Source organism: Hemitrygon akajei, chromosome 4 (genome assembly GCF_048418815.1).
Source record: "Hemitrygon akajei chromosome 4, sHemAka1.3, whole genome shotgun sequence".
Classification (NCBI taxonomy): domain Eukaryota; kingdom Metazoa; phylum Chordata; class Chondrichthyes; order Myliobatiformes; family Dasyatidae; genus Hemitrygon; species Hemitrygon akajei.
The window spans coordinates 144,510,104-144,528,418 of NC_133127.1; the positions used below are offsets into that span (position 1 = coordinate 144,510,104).

Below are 18,315 nucleotides of genomic sequence, written 5' to 3' on the forward strand. Positions count from 1 at the left end.
TTAAACCTCATGACAAAACCAAAGAACACATTATCATAGAACAAGGAACATAGAACAGTGCAGCACAGTACAGGCCCTTTGGCCCACAAATTTGTGCCAATTTTTTAACTTACTCTAAGATCAATCTAACCTTTCCCTCATGCAAAGCCCTTCATTTTTCTTTCATCAATGTCCCTATCTAAGAGATTCTTCAATGTCCTTACTGCAACGGCCTCCATCACCACTCCTTGATCGTGCACTCCATGCATTCACCACTCTTTACTGCTGATGTCCCTTCTATACTTTCCTCCAATCACCTTAAAATTATGCCCACTAATATTAGCCATTTCGACACTGGGAAAAGGGCACTGACTGTCTGTTCTATCAATGATTCACATAGTCTTATACATCTCTATTAAGTCACCTCTCCTCTTTTACCCCAAAGATAAAAGACCTAACTCACTCAACCTTTCCTTGGAAGACATGCTCTCTAATCCAGGTAGCATTCTGATAAATCTCTTCTGCACCCTCTCTAAAGTTCCATATCCTTTTCTCTAATGAGACAACCAAAACTTAACACAATACTCCAAGTGTGGCCTAAACAGAGATGTATAGAACTGCAGCATTACCTTTCAGCTCTTGAATTCAACCCACTACTAATGAAAGCCAACACACCATATGCTTTCTTAACCACCCTATCGACTTGAGCTGCAACTTTGAGGGATCTATGGCAATGGTCCGCAAGAACCCCCTATTTTCAGGTCCAACCTTCAAAGTGTATCACTTCACACTTTTCTGTATTGAATTCCAGCTGTCACTTCTCAGCCCAGTTCTGTTCTGCAATCTGTCATTGTAACCTGTGACAACCTTCAAGTAATGCGATCACTCGAGCCAAGTATGACGTTTTCCTAAGCAGTTGTCAGCGGATTCCCTTAATGGAGAATGCCTGTGTGAGATTTTGTTTAATGTGGGAGGCTGATGCGTAGGTGGCTACCACACAGCTCTTGACAGATCAGGTTCATTGTCCAGTGACAGGGAATGCAAGATGGCCGGGGACTCTGCACTACTGTAGCCTTTCTCTACCTTCACTGCCAACGTAATGTATCATCATCTTCTTCCATCTCCACCCTTGAGGTCTTGGCTAGATCACTCTTTTTCTGGAATCTCCCCCTTGAGCTTACCGCTAGTGGCCAAGTGGCTAAACTCCACAGAAGATTGCTCTCAGGAGCACACAAGCCTCCTCGACAGCGTGACGAACCTTAGAGAAGCCAGCTACCTCCTACACTATCCATAACACCTCCAACCTTAGTGTTATCTGCAAACTTACTAACCCACCCTTCCACTTACTCATCCAAGTCATTTATGAAAATCACGAAAAAGCAGAGATCTCAGAACAGATCTCTGTAGAACACTAATAATCACTGACCTCAGCCTTTGATGGAAAATTCTGAACTGATGCAACCACAATTCTTATCCACAGTCCTCGTTCACTCATCAAACCAGCTGGGCTTAAACAGTCGCTCCTAGCTTTCACCCTCCCCGCCTACATTTTACATTGTTGGCTATGACGTCTAGTTTCTGTTCCTTTTTTTTTCAGCCCCTGATGGCTTGTTATCTTACAGGCCATTACACTCGACAACAAATTTTTTCGTAAATGTTGCTTCCTCAGAACCTTTTTTTTGTTTATGATAGACTGCTTGAAGATCAACACAAATATAATTTCAGACTACTTGTATAACGTAGGAATTTGGAGAAACAACAAATTAACTTTTATTGAATATAATGTGTTTAATTGCATAATGGTGCTGATGCTTTGCAATAGTTCAACTAAATTAAAAATATTTTGTTAATAATTTTCATTTGTATTCAGTGTCTGAGACTTCTGGCTTAAGTGTCCAACAATAATTCGCCAGCATTGATGGATTCCAGTTGCCCTGGTATCTTTTCTCCATGACGCAATGTCCTGGTGAAACCTTTCACCATGCTCGTCACTAACAGCACCAAGATTTGCAGGGAAGAAGTCTAAATGGGAATGCAGAAAATGAATCGTCAGTGAAATGTTGCATTTCATGGTTTTATATGCTTGAAGCATACTTTCAATCAGCTGCATGTAGTTTGGTGCTCAGTAGATGCCGAGAAAAATTTCAACAACTTCATTGAATGCCTTCCATGTGATCTTCTCCGGTCCCACTAGTAATTCTTCAAATTGTCTGTCATTGATGACCTGTTTGATTTGTGGACCAACAAAAATGCTTTCGTTAATCTTGGCATCTGTTATTCTGGGAAGCATCTGTCTCAAATATCAAAATCCTTCATAGAAATTTTTGTACCTGGTGATAGCAAATTCCAGTCTTACAGTCCTGAACCTAATTAATTATTACTAAAACCTGTCCTGCCATGCAGCAGCCACACCGCCTAAGCATGCCCAAGTATGCCTGGATAAGATAGAAAACTTTCCAGCTTACATTGTAGGGAACATTTTAATTGACTTGAATTATGAATTGAAATAATAAACATAAGTTTATTAAAAATGGTACGTGATTGGGAAATTTCCTGGTGGTTTTCATGATCAGTAGCCCAAAATTCACACGATACGCCTAAAGGTATTCAGGAAGCAAAATCTTTATTGTCCAGTGTTATTAAAGTTATTGTTCACCACTGCTCTGCTTTTGAGTCAAGCCTCTTCTACTTTTCCTGACAGGTCTACTCTGAGGAACTTGTCAAATGCCTTATTAAAATCCAGATACACAACATCCACTGCTCTAACTTCATCAATTTGTTTTGTTGCTTTCTCAAAGAATTCAATCAGGATCATGAGGCACAGTCTGTCTCTCACAAAGCCATGTTGACTATCCCTAATCAGACTAGTTTCTCCAAATATTCATAAATCCTGTCTCCAATAGTTTGCTCACCACTAATATAAGACACTCTGGTCTATAATTCCCAGGATTATCCCTTTTAAATTTCTTGAACATGGGCAAAAAATCTGCCGACATTTAATCTTCTGGCCAGTGAGGACGCAAAAATCATGGTCAAAGGCACAGCAATCTCTTCCCTCACTTTCTATAGTAACCTGGGGTACAATACATCCTGTCTGCCCCCCTTTTTAAAACATTATCTATCTTAATGTTTTTCAAAATTCCTGCTCCTCCTCTGTATTAACATCAACATCTTCTATTATATTATCCTGTTCTGTCCTGTCCTCACACTTATCAAGGACCTTCTCACTGGTGAATACTAAAGCTAAGTTTTCATTAAGGACATCACCTACAGTACCTCCTCTGACTCTGGGCACATGTTTCTTCTATTAACCTTGAGCGGTGCCACCCTCACTCTAGACATCTTCCTGTTCTTCAAGTATGTGTAGAACACCTTGGGTTTTTCCTTCATCCTATTCACCAAGAGCTTCTCATGTCCCGTTCTAGATCTGTTAAGTCCTTTCTTTAACTCTTTCCTGGCTACCTTAGAATGCTCTAGAGCCGTGACTGATCCTTGCTTTCTAAATCTCAAGAATGCTTCTTTCTTCCTTGTGACTAGATGCTCCACATCTGGTAGGATAGAGTTCCTTCACCTCACCATCCTTTCCCTGCCTCAATGGTACAAATCTATCCAGAACCCTATGCGTGCTCCCTAAACAACCTCCACATTTCCATTGTGCATTTCTGTTATGGGGAAGCAGATTCTCAGATTCGGTGGATGAGACAGAAGACACTGATTACCAGTAAGCACATCAGCCATTTATTTACAAACAGTAAAACACTCGACCAGACATCTAAGTCAAAGGAATACTCATCTAAGCCACCCCAAGTTACAAAAACTATGACACTAGATATTCAGTAACTTCAAACTCAACAGGTACTTCGTTAAGTCTCCCCAAGTTATACAACTACTGTATAAACGAAGCATTCAACAAACAGGTACTTAGCTAAGTGTTTGTTTGTGCCCTCCTATATCTGCAGCACACTTTCCCAATGGTTCTTCAGCAATGACCGTGACCTCAGTATGAAGATGATCCCCTGGAGACAAAGAAAAGAGACCAAGTTTCTCACATGTGCTATTCTTGTACCTCTGAAGCACCTGGAACCAGAAGTCAGAGCTGTGGCGTGAAAAGCACCCAGTGGGAAAGAGCTGCTATATCCTTCGAATGAGCCAGTCAATGACCAGAATGGCAGAAGCAGCTTTTGACCAGCAAGGAAGCTAACTCTTCACATTATAATTTCCCTGAGTTAATTTGTTTCCAATTTCTGCCCCCAAATTCCTGCCTAATAGCTTAATTATTTGCCTGCCAATTAAATACTTTTCCATTCGGTCTACTCCTATCCCTATCCAAGGCTATGGGGAAGGTCAGGGAGTTGTGGTCCCCCACCAAGAGATTGGTCACCTGACCTGGGTCACTGTCTAGCACCAGATCCACCATGGCCTCTTCTCTAGTTGGTCTGTCAAAACATTGAGTCAGGAATACTTCCTGGACACACCTACCAAATTCTGCCCCATCTGACCTTTTAGCACTAAGGAGCAGCCAAACAATATTAGGGAAGTTGAAGTCTCTCATGACAACAACCCTGCTATTCTTGCACTTTTCCAAGATCTGCCTTCCAGTCTGCTCCTCAGTGTCCTTGTTGCTACTGAGGGTAGTTGTCTATAGAATACTCCCTACAGAGTGATTGCTCCCTTCCTGCTTCTGACTTCCACACTTGGACTTCAAGATCTCACCATGTCAAAGAGCTTCTTCCATTTAACTAAGTGAACCCTCATGGTACCCAGTGGAACCTAGTAGTTTGATAAATTGATTAGTCACTGCAAATTGCCCCTGGTTTGTAGATGACTGGGACCAGGTTGGGGAATTTAGTAAGTGACAAGAATGTGGGGAGAATAAAATAGCATTAGTGGAAATTTAGTACTGATAACCAACATGGATTTGGTGGGCTGAAGAGCATGTTTTTTGCTCTGAGACTCAATGACTCATAGCAATCATGATGTGACCCTAAGTTTTTGATTGATAAGTCTCACATAGATGAGAAAGAAGATACAATTAATCTAAATTTGATCCATCTAGGAAGATTATAGCGCTTCAATGCACTATTCATCTTTTTAATAAACGATCTTGCCCTCAATTACTCTGTCAGAATGTCTTCTCATATATTAATCATTCTTTATTTGAAGAATTTCCTAATATTAGTCATCAATGACTCTATAAATTTGTCCTTCGTGTAATGTATTATTCCTGAATTACTTTTCCACTTTCTCAAACAATCCTAAAGACTTCTTTAAGATTGTCTCTCAAATACACTCTGTGGTGAAGTATCCAGGTTTCTTCAGTCAAAGGGATAGCCTTGTACTTTTTCTCTGGTTTTCAATCACTCACTGCCACAACTGGAGTTTCCCACCTGCCTCAAAAGGGTGACAATCATATCACTACCCAAGAAGATCAGGAAGATCTAACTCAACGATTATTGCCCGGTTTCACTGACATCTACTGTAATAAAGTACTTTGAGAAGTTGGTCATTAGACCACAAAACATAGGAGCAGGATTAAGCCACTTGGCCCACTGACTCTGTTCCACCATTCCATCATGGTCGATTTATTATTCCCCCTCAACCTAATACTCCTGCCTTCTCCACATAATCTTTGATGCCCTGACTAACCAAGAACCTATCAACCTTTGCTTTAGATAGACTCAATTGTCTGGCCTCCATAACCATCTGTGGCAATGAATTCCACAGTTTCATCACCCTCTGGCTAAAGAAATTCTTTATTGTTTCTGTTCTAAATGGACATCCCTCTATTCTGAGCTTGTGCCCTCTGGTCTGAGATTCGCCCACTATAGGAAATATCCTCTCCACCTCCACTCTTCAAAGCTTCTTTAAGCTTTGTTTAGGCCTTTCAATATTCAATAGGTTTCAATGAGATCCTCCCTTATTCTTCTAAACTTCAGTGAGTACAGGCTCAGAGCCGTTGAACGCTCCTTATACGTTAATCCTTTCATCCCATAATCATTCTCGTGAACCTCCTCTGAACCCTCTTCAATGCCAGCATAGGGGCCCCAAACTGCTCAAAATGCACTAAGTGTGATCTCTGTTTGCATACATCTACTGATGCTTCTGGACACATCATCAGTGATGTTCCTGGAATCATCAGGTGTTTCGGGTCTTTCAACATCATACACCCTCCTCCAGGTGACCCAGCCGGGGCTGATCGGACCCCAGCTTGCGTCCAGATGGCTAGCTACACATGACTCCATGGCTCCCCTCTCTTGAGCCACAGCCACCTTGAGGCCCTCTCTGCCACATCGGTGGTACTGTAATTGGCTCTCCTCTTCCTCTCTCCCTTGATGCCCAAATTGCTGTAGGCTCTGCCTAAGGAATGGGCTGCGAATCCCCTACAACCAGCTTCCACAGGGAGACACCTCGCTCTCCATCCAGCCTGCTGGCAGTTACTGACCAGTCCAATGCCTTATAAAGCCTCAGTATCCTTGCTCTTATATTCTAGCCCTCTCAAAATGAATGCTAACATTGCATTTGCCTTCCTCAGCACTGTCTCAACCTGCAAGTTAAATTTTAAGAAATCCTGCACAGAGGCTCCCAAGTCCCTTTGCACCTCTGAATCTTGAATTTTCAAAGGTTTCAAAGGTACAATTTAATGTCAGAGAAATGTACACAGTATACATCCTGAAATGCTTTTTCTTCGCAACCATCCATGGAAACAGAGGAGTGTCCCAAAGAATGAATGACAGTCAAATGTCAGAACCCCAAAGTCCTCACTCAGCTCCCCCCTCCTGTGTGTAAGCGGCAGCAAGCAACAATCCCCCCTCCCCCCACTGGCAAAAAAAATATTGGCACCCACCATCGAACGCTCAAGCATGAGCAAAAGCAACAGCAAAGACACAGACTTGCGGTTACCCCAAAGACTACATTGTTCACCCAGCATTCGACATACCAGATTCTCTCTCTCTAACAGGGGAGAAAGAGGTTTCTCTGCTTTCACAGTGAACAGGAGACATAACAAACAACTCGCTGGTTTATGATGTTAAAAGTCCGCCACGTCACTTTTTTCAAGCTCTATGCTCAAAGATCACGAGTCTATGGACACACAGCTGCAGATATTCTGACTCCCCTAACAACACACGGGTCTCCTGTCATGACACTGACCCTCGATCCTCCTGCCTCCAGAGGCCCGAGATCCTAGGTTTCCAAGGCCAAGCTGAATACTTAGGCCGAACCCTTGGTGTGCTGAACAACGGCCAGTCCTGAAACCCCGAGAGTGGATCCCATTCCCGCAAAGAACCGTAGTTAGCATATAACTCCCGGTCAGGGTCTTCAAAAGAATGCTGAAAGGGAAAAATAGAGATATTAAAGATGGAAATAGAGCTGTTTCTGGAGATGCAAGCAAAGGAATCGCCATTTAGCGCCATCATCACTTCGCCTCCACCTTCAAATTTTCTCCCCATTTAGAAAATAGCCCACGTATTCTTTCCACCAAAGTGCATGACCATACACTTCAGACACTATATTCCATCTGCCACTTCTTTGCCCGTTCTCCCAATCTATCTTAGTCCTTTTGCAGACTCCCTGCTTCCTCAACGCTACCTACCAATCCACCTATCTTTGTATAGTCTGCAAACTTGGCCACAAAGCCATTAATTCCATCATTCAAATCATTGGCATATTAGATGAAAAGAAGCAGTAGTCCCAATACTGACCCCTGCAAAGCACCACATGTCACCAGCAGCCAGAAAAGGCGCCTTTTACTTCCTCTCTTTGCTTCCTGCCAATCAGCCAATTTACTATCTATACTAGTATCTTTCCTGTAGTACCATAGGCTGTTATCTTGTTAAGCAGCCTCATGTGCAACCCCTTATCAAAGGCCTTCTGAAAATCCAAGTAAACTACATCCACTGACTCCCTTTTGTCTATCCTGCCTGTTATTTCCTCAAAGGATTCGAACAGATTTGTCAGTTAAAATTTCCCCTTAAGGAAGCTATGCTGAATTTGGCCTAAGAAACATGCGACTCTAAATACCCCAAAAATCATCCTTAATTACGGACTCCAACATCTTTGTAACCACTGAAGCGAGACTAACTGGCCTATAATTTGCTTTCTTCTGCCTCCCTCCCTTCTTAAAAAGTGGAGTGACATTTGCAATTTTCCAGTCCTCTAGAACTATTCCAGAATCTAGTTATTCTTGGAAGGTCATTACTAATGCCTACATAATCTCTTCTGCTACCTTTTTCAAAATCCTGGGATGTAGTCCACCTGGTCCAGGTGACTTATTTACCTTCTGACTTTTCAGCTTCCCAATAACTTCTCCTTATTAATAGCAACTACACCCACTTCTGCTCCTTGACAGTCTTAAATTTCTGGTGTCTTAAAAAAGTGAAGACTGGTGCAAATATTTCATCTTTTTTCTCCTCATGGCCAGAATCAACTCCTGCCTAAGCAAGAACCTGGACCACTACAATTTGCCTACCACCATAATAGGTCTACAGTAGATGCATCTCACTGGATCTCCACTTGGTCTTGGATCACCTGGGCAAAGCCATACCTATGTCAGGCTGCTGTTTATTGATTACAGATCAGTGTTCAATACCGTCATACCTTCAGTACTAATCAACAAGCTCTAAAATCTGGGCCTTTTTACCTTCCTCTGCAAATGGATCCTTGACTTCCTCATCAGTAGACTACAGTCAGTGCAGATCTGAAAAAAACATCTCCTTGCTGACAATAAACACCGGTGCACCTCATGGATGTGTGCTTAGTCCACTGTTGCACTCTCTCTGCACCTATGATTGCATGGATAGGCACCGCTCTATCATCAAAAAAATTTCCTAATGACACAAACTATTGTTGGCAAATGGTGACGAGAAGTGAGATAGATCAGCTGGTTAAGTGGTTTCGTAACAAGAACCTTGACAGATATACCATGGTGAGGATTCTAACTGGTTGCATCACTCTCAGGTAAGGAGGGGCCTCTGCACAGGAATGAAAAAAGCTGAAGAAAGATGCAGATTCAGCCAGCTCCATCCTGGGCACTAGCCTCCCCAGCATCGAGGACATCTTTGAAAGATGATGCCTCAAAAAAAGGTGGCATCCATTAGCAAGGATCTGCATCATCTAGGACATGCCCTCTTCTCATTGCTGCCATCAAAGAGCAGGTACAGGAGCCTGAAGATACACACTCAACATTTTAGGAGCAGCTGCTTCCCCTCTGCCATCAGATTCCTGAATGGACAATGGGCCCATCTATATGACTGTACTATTTTATTTTCTTATTTGCTCTCTTTTTGCGCTACCTATTTAATTTAACTTTTTTAAAACTAATGTGTAGATTTCTTATTATAATTTATAGTATTCTTATTATGTTTTGAAATGCACTGCTTTGGCAAAACAGTATATTTCATGACATATGCCAGTGACATTTACCCGATTTCTCTTTGTACTTGTCCCTGCATTGTAATGATCTGGACTAAACGTGATTCCCAGAACAAAACACATTACAGTTTGATAATACTTCCCAAACAATCCTTTCAGAAAATAAACATCTGAAGAAAGTATGATTGATATTGAGATTGAGATTATTGCAGTGGAGTGTTTTGTCTGCCATATTGTGCTTTGAAGGTTAGGACTGGATGCAGAATAGAGATTAAGAACTAAAGGGGTGACATGTTGGGCTATGGATTGCTTACCCTCTTCAATAATGGATCCATGGGTTATTGGGAGGTCCATTTATTTCCAAGAGAAAAGAACTATCCACACGGTTATTGATATATCTTTGTCCACGTGGATGAAAATTGCATTCCAAGGCAATGCCCCATACCGTCACCAACTGCTATCTCCTCCACCACCAGAAGTGATGGTGAGGTCAATTTTCACTATCAAAATTGTGTGAATATGAACTGCATGGAAAACTAAAATATTTTTAGAAATATCAAATCTACGATGTGTATATTTTAATGGAGGACAGGACAGGTTCATTTAAGTATGCAGAACTCAAGAGGAATTGAGTTCTCTCTTATTCCTGCTCTATCTCCATGCAAATAACAGAACAATAAAGACACCCACTAGCCTCTTTGCAAGGACGACGAAACCAGATTTCTCTAACATAAACAAACTATTCTCTTTCTCCGCCAGCTTTCATTTTCTGGACCACCAGTTAAACTTAAATCTACCTAACAGAATTCTGGAATGCCTCATTTCTCCTAAACATTAGAGATGGATTGGACACGTGATAAGAAGTGAGGCCAACTCTGTCATCAAGACAGCACTTCATTGGACCCTTGCAGGGCAGAGGAAACAAGGGAGACTAAATACAACTTGGTGCTGTACTGTAGAGGCAAAATGAGGACCCTGAACCACACCTGGACACAATAGGGTAGCTGGCCAAGGACAGACAGAGATGGAGGACCTTCATTGCTGCCCTAAGTTAACTCATTTCTCCTGGTATGCAAGGTTCTATGATTCCAGATTCATTTTGAATAAAGGAAGCCAAAAGAGTGACATGTTCTTGACAGAGCCAGTGAGGGGCAGGCAGAGGGACAGACTGCAAATGTTTATTACAAGGTTGGCCATAACTCCTGGATTCTGCAAGGGCCAATGATACCCTTTAGTCATGAGGCTATGTAGCCTCTTTCACGAATATTTACATCTCACCAAGTGATAAAGATAATTATTCTGTCAAAGATCTGTGTAAGCAATTTCTTAGAGACAAGCTAATATATGTAGCCTCACTGTATCCAACAGATCACTGACTGATAGATTCAAAAGACAAATAGATTTATCTCAAGCAGAAAAGACTTCATTATTTTGAAAAGGTGACATAAATCTCATTGCATCATGACTCGGTAAGTGGCACTCACATAATCAAGAGGGTATTTTAGATTCTCAACATTTCTCAGAATCAGGAAAAGCTTTCAACTGACAAATTTCTGAAAATTGATGCCAGATGTCACAAAAATAGCCATTCAATGATTGTTTCAGATAAAGTATGTAGTTTTTTGCAGCATTATCCAAGGGAACATCCAAAATACATAAATGCCACAGAATGAAGATTCAAAAAGGAACTTTTTGCCAATATAGAACCTCCCTTGGTTATGCAAAGGTTCCATTCCAATGGAACTAAAGTCCATAAACTAAACTTTCTGTAAGTCATAAAAGAACAATTTCTCCCAAAATAGTAACTTGAAATCTTTATCCTCAACAGCCCTTGGGGACTCACTAATAAAAGAAATAATAAAATAAATTGTTATTGAGAAGTGGTTTGGAGTTTACAGTGCTTGACCCTATCTGAAGGAGAGTCTGGAGAAGATCTTGGCCTTTTCATTGTTCCCTGGTGAAGTGATTCGAGTACAATACCTGAAAGTCTGGGAGAATTTATGTAAAGTCAGATTCCTGTAAATCAGGTCTTCCATGAACCAGGGTCCCCCGCAGAAGAAGTACACCTGAATCAAAGACTGGAATTATTGGAGAAAATAATAACATCATCAAATTGATTATAGCTTGCTGAACACTTTGCGACTGAGCTGTGAAAGGAGGCATCACATTGTACGAAATGGCTTTAGTTAAACCAGGCCAGAAAGTAGAGTGCGCACATTCAGACCCACCACCTCTAACTCCTTATCAAGAAGTCAGCAGAGTGACATCCCACTGGATCCAAATTGAGTTCAAGACACTTGAAGGAATTTCTCCCTCATTTATAAATCAGTTGTGTAGAACAGGTTACCCCCTTGTACATGGGAAGGGTTATAAGCAGTGCTTTGACTAATACCCTTTTTTCCCAGCAGTTTCATTGGGTCAATGAGAGGCCAAAGAGAAATGGAATTTGTTCTTCATTGTATAGGTGAGTTATGAACGGAACATGTATAATGAAGGGAACTATTATCGAGCTCAGCCATGAATCATTGGATTAGTATCTTTCGATCCTGGCAACTATTATAATTTGTATTTTTTTTCTTTTGATCTGAGTCTACTTCATCACAAAGGTAAAATTAGGAAATTCAGGGTGCAGAATTTGTGCAAACTTCTTCTATCCAAATTTCCCATAAATGGCAACCCTTCACTGATTTTGTACAGAAAGCGCAGAAAGAAATTAGAAATCTGTATCCTTTACTTGGAATTATTTTCTGAGGTCCTCTTTAGAAAAATGAAAATGCTGATCTTGTTGTACATCCTTTCAGCCTGGCAATGGATAAAGCATGATTCCTTCTGTCTGTTTAAGTTATAATGGAACTAGGTCTGCCGCTAGAAAACATTTGCCAAAGTCACAATCTGTTAAGCACAGCATTAGTATCACTCCATATACTTATAGATTTAGCAATGAGCTTATAGGTGTCACTGTGGTAAAATGGTAAATTACACACACAATTTATGTTGAATACAATAGTTAGTTGTTAATAAACTTACTTACTAGGAAATCATTAGTGCAATCATTTTTGTTTTCACTGTTGTGGTGAATCTGTGTTAGGCTGACATAGTTTAAGTCTAGACATGCAATAAAAAACCATGTTTAAAAGAAAATGTAATCTCTATAAATAACACCAGCTATTATTTTAATTGGGTAGATATGTGCTACTCTGAGAATTCAATGGAAAAAAAAAGAATCAAAACTAAAGCCAATATAAATGATTTTACTTTGATAACCTGGTTAAGGTCAGGAAAATAATGCTGAATACTTCAATGTGAACAGTTCTTGTTAGGAGTGTATTCATACTGTTTCATGTTTAATTTTATATATAGAGTGTCTTGGCTATGTACACTCGAGTGCTAAGGATAATTTAAGATCAGGTTTGCTGTGGCATAATGGTCATTAGCATCTGACTTTAAATGTAGGACAACCTGAATTGGAAAAGGCTCTTAAAATGTAGTCGAAGGTTTATAAAGGGAGACTATTTATTTATCTATCTGTTTATTTATTTATTTATTCTTGTATTTTTCGTACAGTCATCCCACACTTGACTCTAAATATTTCTTACAGAGTAACATCAAGTAATGTTCAGAATGCAAGCTAAAATCAGGAGTACTGAAAAGGATCAAGTTCAAGTTCAATTCATTTTCAATCAACTGTATACATGTATCTTCCAAATGAAACAACATTCCTCTGGACCAAGGTGCACAACACTGTGCATATAACTCACATGCACATCACATAAAGTAATGTTACTGCAAATAAATTAACATATAATCAGGTGCATTTACAGTATGACTCAAGTCACAAACTGAACGGTGTAATGCTACTGGTGCTTCATACATGATGAGACATGAGTGGTGACAAGGAGTCCAGTGGTCTTGTGACCTGTGGGAAGAAGCTGTTTCTCATCTAACAGCCCATGTCCTAATGCTACAGTACCTCCTGCCGGATAGTAAAGGGTCACAAAGATTGTTGTACAGATGGGAGGTATCATTGAGAATGCTAAGAACACAGCGCTCCTAATAAACATCTCTGATAGGTGGAAGGGAGACCCCAATAATCCTTTCAGCAGTCCTCGCAATCCCTTGCAAGGACTTGCAGTCAGATACCTTGCAATTCCCATACAAGATGGTGATGCAGCTGGTTAGGACACTCGATGGAGCTTCTGTAAAAATCGGTTAGAATGGGGCAGGGGGAGCCTTGTTCATCTCAATCTCTTCAGGAAGTAGAGATGCTGCTATGCTCTCTTGACCAAAATGGTGGTGTGGAGAAACCAGGTAAGAACATGATGTGCACTCCCAGAAACTTAGTGCTCCTAACTCTCTCCACATGTGCAGTGGGGAGTGGTCAGCCTGCACTTTCCTAAAGTCTACAATCACTTCTTCGGTCTTGTACACATTGACACTCAACTTGTTGTGCTTGCAGCATTCTACCAGCCACTCTACCTCCTCTCTGTATGCCGTCTCGTCATTATTGATGACATCAACCATTGTTGTATCATTAGTGAACTTGATGATGTTAAATTTTCTCTATGAGTACCTCTTATGATGTTTCTTCAAGGTGTCTTCTGAGTACCTAGAACTGGAAAATGATCCTTGCATAATGGAGCATATGGGCCATGAGAATGAAGTTGCCCTTTGGTCTGGAGCTCCTTGGTGGAATGTGATTCAAGATAGCCTCATCTCAATTTCCATCTTTTATTGGCTTCATTTTCTGAGGAGAATGTTTAGAAGATGAACACATACCAGTGTCCTGAAAGGAATGTGGAAGAAGAGGATTGAAAGGAAGAACGGGTGAGTCAACCCCATGGAATGAAGGAGATAGAGAAATCAGCAGAAGTTCAGTGTCGGTGTATTGGTCTACATAAATGTCAGGATGACAGGTCATGTGTTGAATCAGTGCCAATGAAATGATCAGCTGAGACATGTGGAAGAAAGGAATTTTTGAGCTTGAAGATTATTGAAAGAATAAGTGATGATAATTGCAGCTGGGATTGACTTTGATGACTAACTTAGATTTTGCTTTAATCTGAATAGCCTTGAGCTTGTTATTAGTTGTCTGTGAGGAAAATAATGCATTGAGGGTTTATATGCTCATGGCTTGTGTGCTGGGGCCTCCTCAAGAGTAGACACAACTCTTTCTATGGGCAAACCATCCACTGTTATGTCATTTAAGAACTTAAGAACAAAAAAAATGTAATCAGCCCCTTGGACCTGTTCTGATCTTTACTTAGATTGTGGATGATGGATTTGTAATTTGTATCCACCTGTTAGCCCCAAATCTTTATACACTCTGTCTAGAAAAAGATATGTATTTATTTCAGATTTAACATTAATAATTATTTTATATATTCTGATTATGCTAAGTTTAATGCTTTTATCACTGTTTGCATGAATTGCCGCAATCTAATTTTGTTTTCTTGCTAGTGACTCCACTAACAGTGACAAAAATTTTTTGTTCCTAATTCAGCAATTCCTTTCAAAATCATACAAATCTCACCCAAATTACCTCTTTTTCCCTATTGAATTCAAATGCAAATCTAATTTATGAACTCCACCCTCACAATCCAACTTCTACAGCCCTGAAGAATCATTTTGAAGAATCTGTGCTACTCTTTATAGGGTATTTTTTTTCTAAAATATAGTGCTTGGAACTTCCTTGGGTGTTGTATCATTGTAATAAAACTTTAAAAATATATTCACTGTGTAATTATAAAGGCTCTCATTTCATTAGGGTTTTTGATTTGTTTGTTTTTATATTTAATCATAGTACTTAAGCAAAATATATGCTGCTGGAAGCCTCTTTGGAACTTCACTGTTTCTAGTATTTCACCATTTAAGTAGTATGCAAATCCACCCATCTAAGAGATACAGTGTTTGAATTGGACTTATGCCTATTTTAAAAATGCAACTTAAACATTAAATTCATATTTCTTCTTCCTTAGCAAACTGAAATGCAGTTTTTCTGTAAAAAGAGGAAATTCTTCCCCTTTATGTTTTAGTATCTGTAATTACGTAAGGCATAAGCAAATCTTAGCTCAGTGATCTTTTGTCCATTTGTCTTGATATGAACATAAAATTTTTTAAAAAAACACTGTCCATATGTATATGTTGCACATTAAATCTGCATTTATAACCACGTGACATATGCAAATCTAGTTTATTTTCAGATTCAGCTGCTTTCCCTTTATGTATGGTCCTTTATCCTGAAACAGTCTTTGTTTAACACAGAATATTATTTATTTGATATGGCTCAGTTAAATCTGGGGTAGCTATGCTATTATTCCAACTTTCTCATATCCTTGGTGTATTTTCCCTTCATGTATCAGAAGTACCTCCAGATAATTCTTTCACTTGTTGATCTTTTTTTCAATTTAAAACTTCCAAATTTGGAATATATTTCGAGTTTCACAACATGGAGTCACAGAATCATACAAAACTACAGCACAGAAACAGGCTCTTCGGCCAATCTAATCTGTGCCAAAACATTTAAACTGCCTAGTCCCGTCAAACTACACTCAGACCATAGTCCTCCACACCCCTCCCATCCATGTACAGTACCTACCCAAACTTCTCTTAAATGTTGAAATCGAAGTCGCATGCAACACTTGCACTAGCAGCTCATTCCACACTCTCACCGCCCTCTGAGTGAAATTTCCCTTCATGCTCCCTTAAACAGTTCACCTTTCACCCTTAACCCATGACCTCTAGTCGTAGTCTCGCCCAACCTCAATGCAAAAAGCCTACTTGCATTTTACCCTATCTATATCCCTCATAACTTCTATCAATCACCTCTCAGTCTTCTATCTTCTAGGGAATGAAGTTCTAACCTATTCAATCTTTCCATATAACAAAGGTCCTCCAGTCCTGGCAACAATCTTGTAAATTTTCTCTGTACTCTTTCAAACTTATTTACATCTTTCCTGTAGGTAGGTGACCAAAACTACCACACAATATTCCATATTAGGCCTCATTAACATCTTATACAATTTCACCATAACTTCCCAACTCTTGTACTCAGTACTTTGATATATGAAGGCTAAAATGCCAAAAGTTTTCTTTATGACCCTCTCTACCTGTGACACCACTTTCAATGACTTATGGACTTAGTCCCAGATCCCTTTGTCCTACCGCACTTCTCAGTGCTCTACCACTCACCATGTAAAATCTACCCTGGTTGGTCCTCCCAAAGTGCAACACTTCACACTAGTCTGCATTAAATTCCATATTATTACAGTTGGCCCAGATCCCACTGAAGCTTTGATAGTCTTCCTCTCTGTACACTACACCCCCAATCTTAGTGTTATCTACAGATCTGCTGATCCAGTTAACCACATTACATCCAGGTCATTGATATAGATGACAATAACGGGCCTAGCACCGATCCCTGTGGTACTTCCCTAGTCACAACTTATAGTCAAAGAGGCAACCATTTACCACTACTCACTGGCTTCTCCCACAAAGCCAATATCTAATCCAATTTAAAGGCAAAACACACAAAATGTTGGAGAAACTCAGCAGGTCAGTCAGCATCTATGGAAATGAATAAACATTTGATGTTTCTAGCCAAGACCCTTCAACAGGACTGGAAAAAAAAAGATGAGAAGTCTAATCCAATTTATTACCTCATCTTGAATGCCAAACGACTGAAACTTCTTGACCAACCACCCAAGTGTAACGTTGTCTAACGCCCAGCTCAATTCGGTGTCAACAACATCCCCACTTTGCATTCATCAACTTTCCCGGTAACTTGCACAAAAGACTCTATAAGATTGGTTGGACATGACCTACCGCAGAAAACCATGTCAACTATCCCTTATCAGTCCCTTCTGATCCAAATACCTGTATAACCAGTCCTTTAGAATGCCTTCCAATAACTTTCCCACTACTGATGTCAGGCTCACCGGCCTATAATCTCCTGGTTCATTCCAGAGCCATTCTTAAACCGCAGAACAATGGCTATCCTCCAATATTCTAGTACCTAGGATGATTTAAATATCTCTGCTAGGGCCACCTGCAATTTCTACACTTGTGTTCCACAGAGTCCAAGGGAAAACTTTGTCAGGCGTTGGAGATTTATCCACACTGATTTGCCTTAAGACAGCAAACACCTCTTCCTCTGTAATCTGTATATGGTCCATGACCTCACTGCTGCATTTCCTCACATCTATAGACTCTGTATTCATCTCCAGAGTAAATGCAGATGTAAAAAAATCGATTTAAAATCTCCGTCGTCTCTTTAGGTTCCACGCATGGATTACCATTCTGATCTTCCAGGGAACTAATTTTGTCCCTTGCAATCCTTTTGTTCTTAATGTATCTGTAGAAGCCCATAGGATTCTCCTTCACCTTGTCTGCTAGGGCAACCTCATGCTTTTGTTTAGCCCTCCTAATTTCTTTCTTCAGTGTTCTCTTGCTTTTCATATACTCAAGTACCTAATTTCTTCCTACCTGTCTATACCTGCTATGCACCCCTTTTTTTCCCCTTAACCAGGGCTTTAATATCTCCTGAAAATCAAGGTTCCCTAAACCTGTTATCCTTGCTTTTTATTCTGACAGGCACATATAAACTTTATACTCTCAAAATTTCACTTTTGAAGGCCTCCCACTTACCAGTAAACAGCCTGTCCCAATCCACACTTGCCAGATCCTTTCTGATACTATCAAAATTGGCCTTTCTCCAATTTAGTATCTCAACCCGAGGACCAGACCTATCCTTTTCCATAATTACCTTGATCACTGGTTGCAAAGTGTTCCCCTGCACAAACGTTTATCACCCGCCCTGTCTCATCCACTAACAGGAGCTCAACTATTGCACTTTCTCTTGTTCTTCTATATACTGAATGAGGAACTTTCCTGAACACATTTGACAAACAATCTTCCATCTAGTCCTTTTACAGTATGTGTAAAGTTGAAATCACTTACTATCACAGCCTA

The 18,315-nt window shown here is 40.2% G+C and overlaps 1 protein-coding gene across 3 annotated transcripts in view; it reads right to left on the reverse strand.

Annotated features, from left to right (window-relative positions):
• Nucleotides 1–1,660: 1,660 nt before the first annotated feature.
• The window catches only part of LOC140726734 (uncharacterized), a 31,166-nt gene continuing 14,511 nt past the window's right edge, over nt 1,661–18,315 (reverse strand). The window contains exons 4-6 of one of the 3 annotated variants that reach the window (XM_073043507.1): nt 11,329–11,414; nt 7,129–7,307; nt 1,661–2,203 (exon numbers count right to left, since the gene is read on the reverse strand). Coding sequence is in view for 1 of the 3 variants with exons in the window: in XM_073043508.1 (XP_072899609.1) it covers nt 7,297–7,307 (11 nt within the window). In the remaining 2 variants the exon portion in view is untranslated. Of the gene's footprint in view, nt 3,996–7,128; nt 7,308–11,328; nt 11,415–18,315 lie in introns of all 3 variants that reach the window. The other 2 variants (XM_073043506.1, XM_073043508.1) reach the window with 2 other exon arrangements.